Source organism: Pseudopodoces humilis, chromosome 23, assembly GCF_049639895.1.
Source record: "Pseudopodoces humilis isolate 2021_Gansu_Grassland_sample_001 chromosome 23, ASM4963989v1, whole genome shotgun sequence".
Classification (NCBI taxonomy): Eukaryota; Metazoa; Chordata; class Aves; order Passeriformes; family Paridae; genus Pseudopodoces; species Pseudopodoces humilis.
The window spans coordinates 902,574-915,110 of NC_142222.1; the positions used below are offsets into that span (position 1 = coordinate 902,574).

At 49.2% G+C, this 12,537-nt stretch overlaps 1 protein-coding gene across 5 annotated transcripts in view; it reads left to right on the forward strand.

The window, feature by feature from the left end:
* The window catches only part of NF1 (neurofibromin 1), a 72,537-nt gene extending 63,594 nt beyond the window's left edge, over nt 1-8,943 (forward strand). For 3 of the 5 annotated variants that reach the window (XM_088066350.1, XM_088066351.1, XM_088066352.1), the window contains 6 exons: nt 175-275; nt 734-876; nt 983-1,029; nt 1,641-1,857; nt 2,890-2,940; nt 4,520-8,943. In XM_088066350.1, the coding sequence (XP_087922476.1) occupies nt 175-275; nt 734-876; nt 983-1,029; nt 1,641-1,857; nt 2,890-2,940; nt 4,520-4,662 (702 nt within the window). In that variant the 3' untranslated portion in view covers nt 4,663-8,943. The remainder of the gene's footprint in view (nt 1-174; nt 276-733; nt 877-982; nt 1,030-1,640; nt 1,858-2,889; nt 2,941-4,519) is intronic. The other 2 variants (XM_005525662.3, XM_005525663.3) reach the window with 1 other exon arrangement.
* Nucleotides 8,944-12,537: the final 3,594 nt, after the last annotated feature.

A 12,537-nucleotide genomic window follows, 5' to 3' on the forward strand; every position in this document is an offset into this window, starting at 1 on the left:
ATTGGCAAAACACAAGTTGTTGCCAACTGGTTCTGTTGTTTCTCAACAGAGATATAAATCAATCTTTTCTAACACTTCTTTCTGCTAGTCAGAAATCTTAATCCCTTTAAAGCTTAAACCTCTTAAGCAAATGCTGTAACCACCCAGGTGCACTAATGGCTCCTTCCCTGCCAGGCCACACTGGTGAAATACACCACGGACGAGTTTGACCAGCGCATCCTCTACGAGTATTTAGCAGAAGCCAGCGTTGTCTTCCCAAAGGTCTTTCCTGTTGTGTGAGTACCTGAAGTTGTGGTTACAATAACTCTGTGCCTGGCTCTTCTTTAGAGCTCTCTGGTCCAGGACAAGCATCTACAAGGCACTTGCTTGTGTAGAGGTTACAGGCTGCAGACTGTCCATGATGGTCGATTTTAATTTGTGCCCCAGGTGTTTCAAAGCTGATTTAAAGCCTAGTGCAGGTGCTCTTTGGGTGTTTCTTTAGACACCTTCTGTAGTTTTGCTGGAGTGAACATGGGTAATGGAAACCCAGCTGTCAGAAGGTGAGCAGGTATTCACAGACTGACCTGAGCACATCATTAGAGTCCTCATGGAACAGAGTTGGGAATTGTGTTCTGAAATCACTGGGGGGGGGGGGCAAAAATCCCACCTGAACTGCTGGTTGCTTAAGTCAGCTGGGAACTGCAGGTTTATGTTATTTAATGACCAAAAACGAAGCCATTTCTCCTTTCTTCAGGCATAATTTATTGGATTCCAAGATCAATACCCTTTTATCGCTGTGCCAGGATCCAAACTTGTTGAATCCAATTCATGGGATTGTGCAGAGTGTTGTCTACCATGAGGAGTCTCCACCTCAATACCAAACATCCTATCTACAGAGTAAATATTTTTCTTTTTTTTAAGAAAGTGCTGTACTGGGAGCACTCTCTGTTCTCTGTCAGGTGAGAGCTGGGCTTTCATGATGGTATTCCATTTGGTGTTGCAGGTTTTGGATTTAATGGGCTGTGGAGGTTTGCTGGTCCCTTCTCCAAGGTAAGAGCTCTCTGGGGTCTAGGCTGTTTGGCCTTTCTGGGGCACATTGGTGCTGCAGCAAAGATGCTCATGAGGAGCACCATTCTCTTATGAGCAGAGAGCATCGGGCACCTCCAGGGCTAAAACCAGCCCTGGGCCTGCAGCAGGTGCTGTGATAGAAAAGTTACCAAAGTGGGGGAAAAACAGCCAAGTGTGTGAGTGCAGCTTTTCCTGCTCCCAGGGTCACTTCATTACATGTATCTGACAGGCCAGGGGGTTAATTTGATCAGAGTGATGATTCCACAAGGCTAAATTTTGTGTTGGAGCAGAGCCTGTGGAGCACTGCCTGTGTGTCCAGCCATCCCAAGGGAAGTGGCCCAGGTGTGGGGCTGGGCCAGGGGTTCTGCAGCCCCTTTTCCTGCCCCTGGGCTCCCACACACTGAGATCACACTGACACCTGGCTCCAGTGTGTACATTTAGATTGGTCTGGACAAGGCCACAGATCAGTTTTTACTCATACATCAAATGCTCTTGAAAATTTGCAGGCAAAACAGTGGGACTAAAGAGTGAGCTCAAATTGACAGGAAGTACAAAGTACAAGGAGTAATCTTTTTTCCCCCCATCTCCCACAGCAAACCCAAATCCCAGACTATGCTGAGCTCATAGTGAAGTTCCTTGATGCCTTGATTGACACATATTTGCCTGGAATTGATGAGGAAACCAGTGAAGAATCTCTCCTGACCCCCACATCTCCGTATCCTCCGGCAGTTCAGAGCCAGCTCAGCATCACTGCAAACCTCAACCTCTCCAACTCCATGACCTCACTTGCCACTTCCCAGCACTCCCCAGGTCAGTGCCTGTTGTGGTGCATCTGGCTGGGGGAAATGTGGCACCTTCCTGGTTTAGGATCCTCTTTGGCTCTTTGGATGTGGTTATGCGTCAAACATTGGTGCATTGTGGAGTCAAATGAATATTAAACTGTTCCTGAACTGTTACCCTGTTGGTTCAGATCCTGGATTTTATCCAGCACAAAAATTGTCTCCCAGGTCACTCCATGTGAAGGGAAGAGAATGAAGGGCATCAGAACAGCAGCACCTGTATGTGGAACGTGTGCCCTGCAGGGGATCCCTGGCTCACAGGCACTGGGATAGTTTGTTCAGGGTGCAGAGGAGCAGCAGGAGTAAGGCAGGGCTGTTGGAATCATTTGGGAACAGGGCTTTCTTTGGGAACAGACCTTGCTGTCAGTGTGGAAGGACATTCTGGGCAGCATCTTTCTGTTTGGAACACAGCATCAGCAGCAGCTCCAGCAGTTCGTTTCCAAGGATGAGGTGATGGTGCAGGATTGGGCTCTCTGCAAGGGAAAGAAGCATTTTGCTCTGTAAATGTCCTCCTTCCTTCTGCCCCACTTTCCATTCCCTCTTCCTTTACAAGCTGAGAGGAAGGAATTAATCCAGCTCGTCAAACATTCCTTCCAAGTGCTGTGCAAACAGATGGCTTTTGTCAGAAGCTGGTTAAGAGTCTCCACAAACAGAGTTGGGAACTAGGGAACTCGTTCAGGTTAATAGTGAGTCTGAAACAACATGCTGCTGGCACTCCGAGCACTGTTTGCTTGGATATTAAATTTAAAACACCAGTGTGAAGGCCATGTGGTCAGCAGCACTCAGCTAAAAGAAACATCTTCAGCCAAGTGAGTTTTTTTATGTCTAGAAATACTAAGTTGCAGATACATGAAAAGTTCATTTCTTGCATCTGGAAACAACTAGTCAGGATCATGGATTATAAATGTTTTGTCTGTCACCATCTCTGTTCCTGTCCCTCCCCTTCCCTGTCTCACGGACATTATTCACTTATATTTATTTCTTTCATTCTGTGTCTGTGAAGCTTCTCTGCCTTGCTCTAAGTCTGCAGTTTTCATGCAGCTGCCTCATCCAGGTACTCTCTTCTTTCATCATATTTGCACGAAATGCTGCTTGAGCTGCATTAGGGCCAGGCTGTGGCATGAGGAGCAGTTTCTGACATGGGAATGGCTTCAGCAAGTGCTAAGCTGGTGCATTTCTTGGGGGGGTGCCAATAATACCTGGTGGTAGAGCAGCCAAAGTCACCCACAGCCTTGAGAATAAATCTGGTAACAGACAAGTGGATGCTTAATGTGGAAATCTCTCTGGTGCACGTGTGAAGCTGAAATGAACTGTTTGAAACTTTAGATTCACCAGGACTCAGCTCTGTCTGCAGGGACACATGGGCAAACAGACACGAGTTCTTTGGACTAAACTGCAGCATACAGTGGGGCAGTAAATCAGGAGCTGCACCTTCTGCTTTTCTGCTTTGTGTGGAGAAGTAATAAAAAGCTGCAGAGGAGGGTTTTTCTCATGTTCATGGGTTCTCCCTGTCCTCAGCGTAGTTTGGGAGTGTTGTGCTGCCACCCACACAAGGAGAGGAAGGTGCAGCCTCTGACTGGAGCCCTCACGTTGTCCCTGTGCTGAGTGTGGAGGGTGTTCTTTGTTCTCACTAATGCAAACACCAATCAATTTCTTGCACATAATTGTGGATATGTCACTTACAATAACAAAACTTTGTTCTAACCTTTGTATTTGCTGTCAGACATCCTAATTTTTGCTGCTAATTGTAGTTGTATCCTCTGGCATAAAACCACCCGTTGTGCTCTTCATTGCTGCTGCTGTCCAGGGGTGTGAGGTGTTGGTAACACTCACAGCCAGACACAGTGTGGCAGCTATAGGAGAGGCTGCTGCAGGGGCTTAGCTCACAGCAGTGTCAGCTTAAAGAGCAGCAACTGCTCGGGAGTGTCTGCACTAATCCCAGCTCTGGGCTCTTGGGGCTGCAGTGGCAGTGCCCGAACCACTGCTGAGGCATTGGGTGGTGGTGTCGTGTCAGTGTGGGATCTGCACTAGAGCACTTCAGTTTTGAGGTTTGTTTGATGGGAGACTTCCAGCAGAGCATAACGGAGTTTTGCTCTGCCGGACCCCGTCCTGCAGAGCACATGCAAAGCTTCTCAGAAGGGTCTGAGTTTGTGGGCACAAACCTGTCTGGTGCCATCCTCATCCTGACCCCCAGAAGCCTTTTCCTACCACTGCTGAGGTTGAACTCAACAGTCAGTTTTCATGAAGAGTCCCAGCCTCAGCGACTTTGTGCTTGTTTCCTGTCAAGACCCTCCTTAGGGAAGTGTTTCTTTACTCATTAAGAGTCAGTTTTGGTGGTTTGTTTTGCATTTTCCTCCTTCCTTCACTTATGCAGACTTGTTTTCAGCAGGACAGCCAAGTTTTCTTGGTTTTACTCTCCCTTTGCCCTCTGCCGGCCCCACGGGCTGGAGGGCAGGAGCGAGCGGCTCTGTAGCCCTGACCTGCCGCAAACCGTATTTGATTCTGTTTAGACTCAGGCTGAGCGGGCGGAGCTCGGCGGGGTCGGGCCTTCAGGTGGACCCGCCCCTCCGGGATGCCCGCGGCTGGGCCGGTCCGGGGGCAGCGGGCTCAGCGCGGCGCTTGTGTCTCCGCAGGGATCGACAAGGAGAACGTGGAGCTCTCACCCACCGCCGGCCACGCCAACAGCGGGAGGATGCGCCACGGCTCCGCCAGCCAAGTACAGAAGCAGCGAAGCGCTGGCAGCTTCAAGCGTCACAGCATCAAAAAGATCGTGTGATTGTTGCTTTTGAATTTTATTTTTTATTTTTGGACTTGACTGACACGTGCGGCCCCTCGCGAAGGGCCCTCCACCGGGTGTGATGCTGCACTTGATCTGTACAGTTCCCGTCCCGTCAGCCGTGTCGCCAGATGATCAACTCCTGACCCACTGCCTGAGTTAACGCCGTCATTCCCCCGTGCTCGGCTTCGGCTGGCGCCCAGAGCCACGCGTGTGCCCGGGGAGGTTGGAGTTCTGTAGCGCTGCAGAGCCGCGTCTTGTTCGAATCCAAAGCCATTTCCCAGCCTTGCCGTGTCTGCTCTGGCCTCAGGTGTTCCTGCTAAGGGAAGTGTTGATCCTTAACCCTGTATGCACGCCTCAAGGTAGTAGTGGCTTCCTGAGCCGGGGAAGTTTCTCTAACCCTGGTTTTAGTCCAAACCTATAAGATTTTAGCTGTGTACTTTTTTTTTAACCACACTGAGAAGTTCATGATAGCTGCAGTACAAGGAGCTTAACAGAAGTGGTGGATTAGGTTAAATTTCAGGTAATTAGCAATAAAGGGGAGAGAAAAAGGAGGCTGCAGGAGTTCCTCGTTCCCCAGACCAAGCTTCACACACTTGGACTGTACATGGACCAGACTGGACAAACTGGCTTTTTTCCCCAAACTTTTTTTTTTTTTTCTGTACTTTATCTGCCCTGAGGAAGTTTTACAGAGGATAATCCCTGGGAACTGACCCTCGGGCTGTCATTGTAGCACCTGCTTTAGTTCTGCCCTTCCCAACAGTGTGCACCTTTGAGAGCTCCTGGCAGAATATCCAGTGGGGAATGGAGGGAAAATGGGATGGGTTCATTCCTGGCTCTGGGGGATAGTGTGTGGCAAAGCTGCCCCTGTGCTGCCCCAGCAGGGACAGAAACAGCCACGTCAGCTCAAGGTACATGCATTTAAATTAACTGACACTGTGCCCAGTCCCAGGGACGTCTGGCGGTGGCGCAGCCCCTCAAAGGGGGTTACACAAACCTGAGGCTGCTGCCACTGTTGGGCTGCGGGTGGCAGTCGGGCACCGGCTGGGGACGGGCACCCACCACTGAGCTGGTGAGGGAGGAGGCGGTGCCGGAGCTGCCGCGGGTCCCGGTGCTGCCGGGGGTCCTGGAGCTGGTCCTGCTGTGGGTGCCAGTGGCCCGCGGGCACACGTGGGATGTCTGAGTTGGGGCGAACTGGAGTTCAGGCAGGGGCTGTGTCCCTGGGGGCTCACACAGCTCCTGCCCAGAAACAGATCCACTTCCCAGTTTCAGATCCCTCTGCAGTGGTAGGGATTAACAATCCTTCAGTGGCTTTAAAGGAAAAAAAAAGTATATCCATTAGGTAAAAGCCAGTCCTCCAGTGCAATCGTTAGTGGCTTTCAGTAAATCAGACTCCACAGCTAAATTATTAGAGAATGGTACAATTAAGGATTCCAGTTTATTGCTATAGCACATAATTCCCATGTATCCACACAGTAACAATGTAACATTTATGTAAATAAAAATACCTTTATTGTATTGATTCATAAAATAACAATTTCTTTAATTTGTTTACAGTCCTGGAAAAACTATGAACACAAACTTCATATGCAAATAGTTTGCCAAAATAAGAGGAAAACTTAGAATTAGCAGTCATGGAATAAACAGGCTAGAAAGATGAGCTGGTGCAATTAACCAAATCCCCTCATTTGGGTGGTGCAGGCACCAGGGCAGGAACGTGGTCAGTGGTGACACAGAGTGGGCTCTCTAAGCAGGGCTGTGAGGCTGAGCTGGGCTCAGGGACAGAGCAGGGGCTCAAGCCTTGGGTTTGGGGTCCCCAGGTTGGAAACCATTGTCATCCCACAGCTCAGATTGTGCGGAGCCACCCCCGCTGTCACTGGAGTTTGCACTGGGTTGTGCCCAGTTGAGCTGGTTCCAGCCCTTCTCCTTTTGCTGAGAACAAGGAATTGTAGGAGCTTGAGGATCTGTATGCAAGAGGAAGACAAGAATCTCATGTAAAGGTGGTGTGCTGTTCTCAGTTGTTTCTCATATGAGCAGGTCTCCTGCAAACAGCAACAGTAATTCCAGAGGAACTGCCCAACTGATTTTGTTTGGGCAGAGAGCAAGCCCTTCACTGTTCTGCAGCGCCCATGTCAGAAGTGTCCCTCCATCAGAACTGCTGTGTTCTCTGCAGCACAGAGATGTGGGAACAGAGGGGACAGGGATGGAAGTCACCTTTCCTATGAGAACTATTCCAGGCTCTCAGTCCCAGCTGAAAAAACTGGTCTCTTAATAAAGTCAGTGAACAAAACTGAGTTTCCTCTTTCCGAGAAGGAGGGAGTTGGTTGGAGTTTTCCCTGTATGGGAGGTTCAGCGAGAGGGCCTGGTCTCTGGCAGAGCAGAGGTATCAGACACCTGTGTCAGGTAATGGGTGAATTGGGGTGCAAGGACTGCTGATGGCCAAGATTTAATTTGGGATCAACAGGAACATTGTCTCCTAGTACTGGTGCTTGGGAAGCTTGTGCTTGGCTCCCAGGGAACCATGGCCTTTGTGTAATAATTAAACTCCCATCAGTAATTAGTTGTTGAGTGCCTTACTATCACTGCATTGCTCTCCCGTATCCTCCAGCAGCCGCTGCTGGGATTTGCCTCTTTTTCTTTCTCACATCCTCCTTCCTTTTTTCTTCCCCTGTTTGAGCACTCTCCATCCCACTCCATCCCTGGGAGCTCTGCTCCCATCCTGGGCTGCTCCATCCTTTCTCCACCTGCTGCTCTGTTCTCTGGTGACCAGCAGGTGGGTGGTGACAGTGTGGGTGTGAGCCCTGACCTGACACGCAGGAGTCCCACCCCGGGGTCCCCAGTACCACTGTGCTCCAGGCAACCTGCGGGCCACTGGCAGTGCTGCTGCTCCAGGCTGTGCTGCAGGGCTGGAGCTGCAGCCCCAGAGTCCCTGTGCTCTGACATGAATACTTCAAGTTCAGAAAAATCCAACTGGGACACGTGGACCATGTAACTCCCGGGGAGCGTGTGTGACACCCCCTGGCTCAGAGCCCGTTCCCTGCCCCGCACTGACCACAGCTCAGTACTGTAAAGACAATTAACATTTTGTTTGTGTTTGTATTTTCCCTGACTTAAAGATAACTCAGTAGTATTTGAATAGTGCATAACCTACCTGTAATGATGCTGATGTTTCTGCTTTACCGTGCATGAGGTTTCCCAGGACAGGGAACATTTCACTGAGTCTCATGGGCTGAGCCCCCGGCACATGCCAGGGCTGGCTCTGACCCGGGTTGTAGGTTTTAGGGCTTTTTCTGTTTCATTCTAAGGTTAATTTTTTCCGAAGTCACAAAGCACGTCCTATTGTTATGCAACAAACCACAGACAGTCACTCAGAGTGTTGGTCCCACCTTTTTTTTTATGCAGTATATTCACCTGTAAATAGTTTTTGTGTAAAATTTGACAGAAAAGTATATTTACTACACTGTAAATACATGTGACAATATATTGTATTATTTTGCTTTTTTTGTAAAGCAGTTAGTTGCTGTATATGTATAACATACAAATTTGATTATTCTAGTGTTAGTAACTGTTAACTACTCCTCCTCCCTCCTGCTGGTGCATTCGTCATTTAAACCAGAAGCTGTGTCCAACACACTCACCTTGTGTATGATCTCACTGCTTCCATCCAGCCTCAGCTTCCCAAGGGTTTTCCGTGGTCACAGTCCCGGCTGTGCTGTCAGACCGAGGCTGTGAGCTGGAGAGCCCGCTGGTCCCGGCACCGCTGGGAGCTGTGGATCACAATGGTGGAAACCTGGTTTCAGATAATTATTGTTCACCCCATTCTCCCCTCATGTATGTACATCCCCCCTTTTTTTGAAGTAAAATGTAAATTCAACCTGCTCCCAGTTGTTCGAAGGTCATTCCCAGGGGCTGTGGGGTGAAGGTGGTGGACGCTGATGCCCTCTCTCTGTTGGGACAAGTTTGGGTGGGTTCTTTGGGGCTGAATCAAGGGATCCAGCCCAGTTCCAGAGCCCAGCCCCCCCACTTTTTCTGGGGAAAATTGAGATTCCAGTTAAAATCCAGTGTCTGGGGTTTGTCTTCCCAGACTGGTGCTGCTCTGGGTGTGGGATCCTGTACAGATCTGAGATTGCCTGCAGTGACTGAGGAAGAAGAAAGCCCATTGTCATGAATTTCATGTCACTTCAATAAGATTATCATAACTGAATAATAAATCAGAATATTTCTTTTTAAAATGTAAATTTAATATTGTAATAAAACAGCTGCTTGGTCTTTAAAGAACAATTCAGTATAATTTGTCTGTTTGAGTTTTTTTTTGCCTAGAAGCTTAAGGTTTCAGCTGTCAGGCAACTTCTCTGACAAATGATTAATCACATCTATTTTTCTTTTAGGGGGATACATTACTTTCCCATTAAAATTGTATAAGTACTTATATTCTGGCTTTGTGAATCGTAAAAGGATGTAAAGACACATTAAAGTGTGACTGCATTGACTTCTTCTGAGACATCTTATTGTTCCTGCATGGTGAGCAGACAGACCTGCAGACACCTGGACAGGTGATTCCTGTCATGCTTCTGGTGCCAGCTGGGGCTTCACAAGTGGAAGAGCAGCAGTGTGTGAACTGTTAAATTTAATTTACTTTAGAGGAAATGTTCCCTACTTCTGAGTTGGACCTGGAGTGAGAGCTAGGCAGGAGCCAGCTCCTGAGCAGCACCTGCTCAATCACTGCTGTCAAAAACATTCCTAAAGTTCCTTTTTTGGACAGTGCAGCCTCCCTGCTACTTGAGATCACAAATACACTATAGCCACAGGGAGGGAATGAAAGGAGAGTTTTATTTTAGTTATGTATGCAGTTGGAAGAGCTGTATTTAGGGGAAAATTGCACTGTTGGAGCAGGCAATCTCTCTAAGGAAATAGCTTCAAAATCCCTGCCCAGCTGATGCTGAAATACTTTACAAAGGAAAATAAAAAAGTAAAAATGCAGAACTTACTTGAACTTGGGAAATTAATTCTGTTCTGGAGCTAAAAACTTCACAAGGAGGAAAAGAAAGAAAGTTGCTTATGGTTGAGGTCCAGCAGAGCTGTTGGTGAAGGTGCCCCAGCACTGTCCCAGGTGAGAAGGGTGGTATCTGTTCCCTTAGGTCCTCTCATAGGGTTGGATTCTGCTTGCTCACTTACACCATTACCCAATGTGTTTTACATGTCCCTCCTCCCCTCGGGCCCCTCTAAGGACAGGGGACAATACACCTGAACTCAGCTCCAAGGTGATGGATGAGCTGCCTGTGTCACAGAACTGACTGCCAAAGCCAACCTCCTGCAGCTGGGCTGTGCTGCGTCCCTCTCAGAGCACTGAAATGCCCTTCCCACTACAGAGTTACAAGTTTCAGCTGTGAAACCTTTGTGCCTTTCAACAGGGGCTCTTCAGTTAGCTGCTCCTCTGGTTAATAAGCTCTCAAATGAAAATCACTCACAGACTTGTGTGGGTGGAAAGGGTACAAAAACAAATGCCATGATGTGACTTGTTCAAATAAGTGTGGGCTTGTTCTTCAAAGGAATAATGAAAAAAACCTCTGAAGGCAGAATCTTTTGGGATATTTAAATGACAGTGCTATAAATAGCAAGGAGTAACTATATGCTCAAGAAAATCCCCCTGAACTATTAAATTGTATTTTTTTCTCATAGCATACTGTCTTTCAGACAAACTGGAAATATCTGTTCTGCTGCTTCCACCCCCAGTTAGGTACTGGGAGAGCAAGGTCTGCCCAGGAGAGCTGGCTGTGCAGCAAGGCACAGTGCAAACGCTGAGGAGCTGCTCATGCCCCCCTCCTCCTCCTCCTCTTCGGGCTGTGAGGACACGGAGGAATGAAATGGCCGGGTCCACAAAAGGTATCAGCAGTTCTGGTCCCCACATGTGTCTGACACAGGCTGTGGTTGTGACCTTGACAAATGCCTGAACGTTTGACCACCAGGCACTGTAAACGCTGGCATTGCCCAACACTTAACAGCCAAGGATGGCTGTTGGCTGGGAATTCTTAACGGACAAATTTCTGAGATCCTCAGATTAGGGACATCAAAAGGGCAAAGTCTCAACTCCGATGGATTTTTCCACTTCACGTGCGGCACAATCTGTAGTTTTTAAGTGGGTATTTAGTATTAATTCCCAACTGCTCTAAACAAAAAGAGGCAAATCAGGAACTTTTTGCAGAAAAATACACAAATCAGTGATTTAGGAAGGACAATCCTGCTCATGACTGATTTCTCCAAGTTACTCATTTACACTCTCACATACCAACTGCCTGCTGCAGGCACGTGTCAATAAACAGGCAGGTTTGACTTCAGCCAGCCTGGTCGGCACAGCATTGAACTCCCCCTGTGCCTGGCAGGTTTGTGCAGCATTACCTGGCGCAGAGCATGCTGCCCACAGCCAGCTGAGCTCTGGGAACAGCAGTGGCTCTGCAGGATGAGCCCAGGGTACCGCAAAGGGAGGAGGCTGATTGGGGGTGACTGCAGACGAACAGGAAGCTCAGGCTTTCAAGCTGGAAGGAGGCTTGAAGTGCTTTCCTGCACTGCTGCAGCCACTGGATACCCCCAGGAACTGCTCTGATTTGTCACTCTAGCTCGGCTGCTCCCTGTTCCTGCCCCAAAGCATGAACCACCTCTCCCTGGCCTATTGCTTCCCTCTGACTTCGCTGCTAAAGTTCCAAAAGAAGAAAAAGCAGCTGAAGTTGTTCCACTGGGAAATCCTGAGTCACCTGTCCCCACAAAGACAACAAACGTGGAGCAGTCTCCTCAGAAACCCTGAAGCAGCACAGCATCCTGTGTGTGCCCTCTGACCTGCCTGGCTGCATGGGAAGGAGCAGCACCCACACCTGGCTCATGCCACTGCATATACTTCCACACAACCCTGCTGGATTACTTGGAGAGGACACACCACTCCCAAACAACTCTTCCCACACAGAACCAGGGTGGATGCCAAAACCCTCCGGGTGTCACAGTAACACAGAATTCCTAGTGATGCCCCACAAAGGTCACCACAGACTCTTCCCAAGACCTGGCTGCTGCTTGGGCTGCTCCTGCCACACCCTGGGACCTTTCCCTTTCTCACCAGCCTCCTCTGGAAATTCCCAACCGCGTTAGAAGAGCATCAACAATTTCCCAGCCTCCTCCGAATGCCATGCCCAGAGAGTTGTCCTGGAATCTGCTGTCACACAGCCCACAGAGCATGGCAGGGCCAGCACTGACCAGCCATGCTTCCCTACTGTGCATCCCCCCAGAACCTCAGAGCTTCCTTGGGCAGAGAAATCATTTACACACTGGATCTTCTGCAAGGATGTCAAAAGCCATGGCAGGGACATGTCACAAGTCTTACACAATAACATGGAAAGTCTTGGTTAATTCCAATTTGGTGCTGCAGCAGCTGAGCAATAACCTTGCTGAACACAGATTTGCATTTCTCATTCTAGTTCAGCCTTGCTGTTCCAATCCATTGCTCCTAGCTTCTGGCTAATATTTGCTCACTAATGTGTCACCACCAGCCAAACGTTTGTGTAGAACTGTATCTAAAGCTCAGAATCACCTGTTTGCATGTCTGGCTGTGTTAGCAGGCAATGAAGTGCTTTGGCTCCGGGGCCGAGCCCGATGATCCCAGCAGAGCCGGGCAGGCGGAGGGTGCCGCAGCAGCGACAGGAGCCATCCCCAGCGATTTGTGGAAGTGCCCAAGGCTCGACCGGGCCACCCGGCAGAAAGCCCGGGCCAGACAGGGAGCGAAGCTACGGGGACTGGCGGGGTTGTGGGAAACAAACCCCACCAGGGCAGCGGCCGGGAGAGGCCCGGGATGAGAGCCGGGCTGGGCCTCGGAGGCCCCACAGGGCCTGTCTG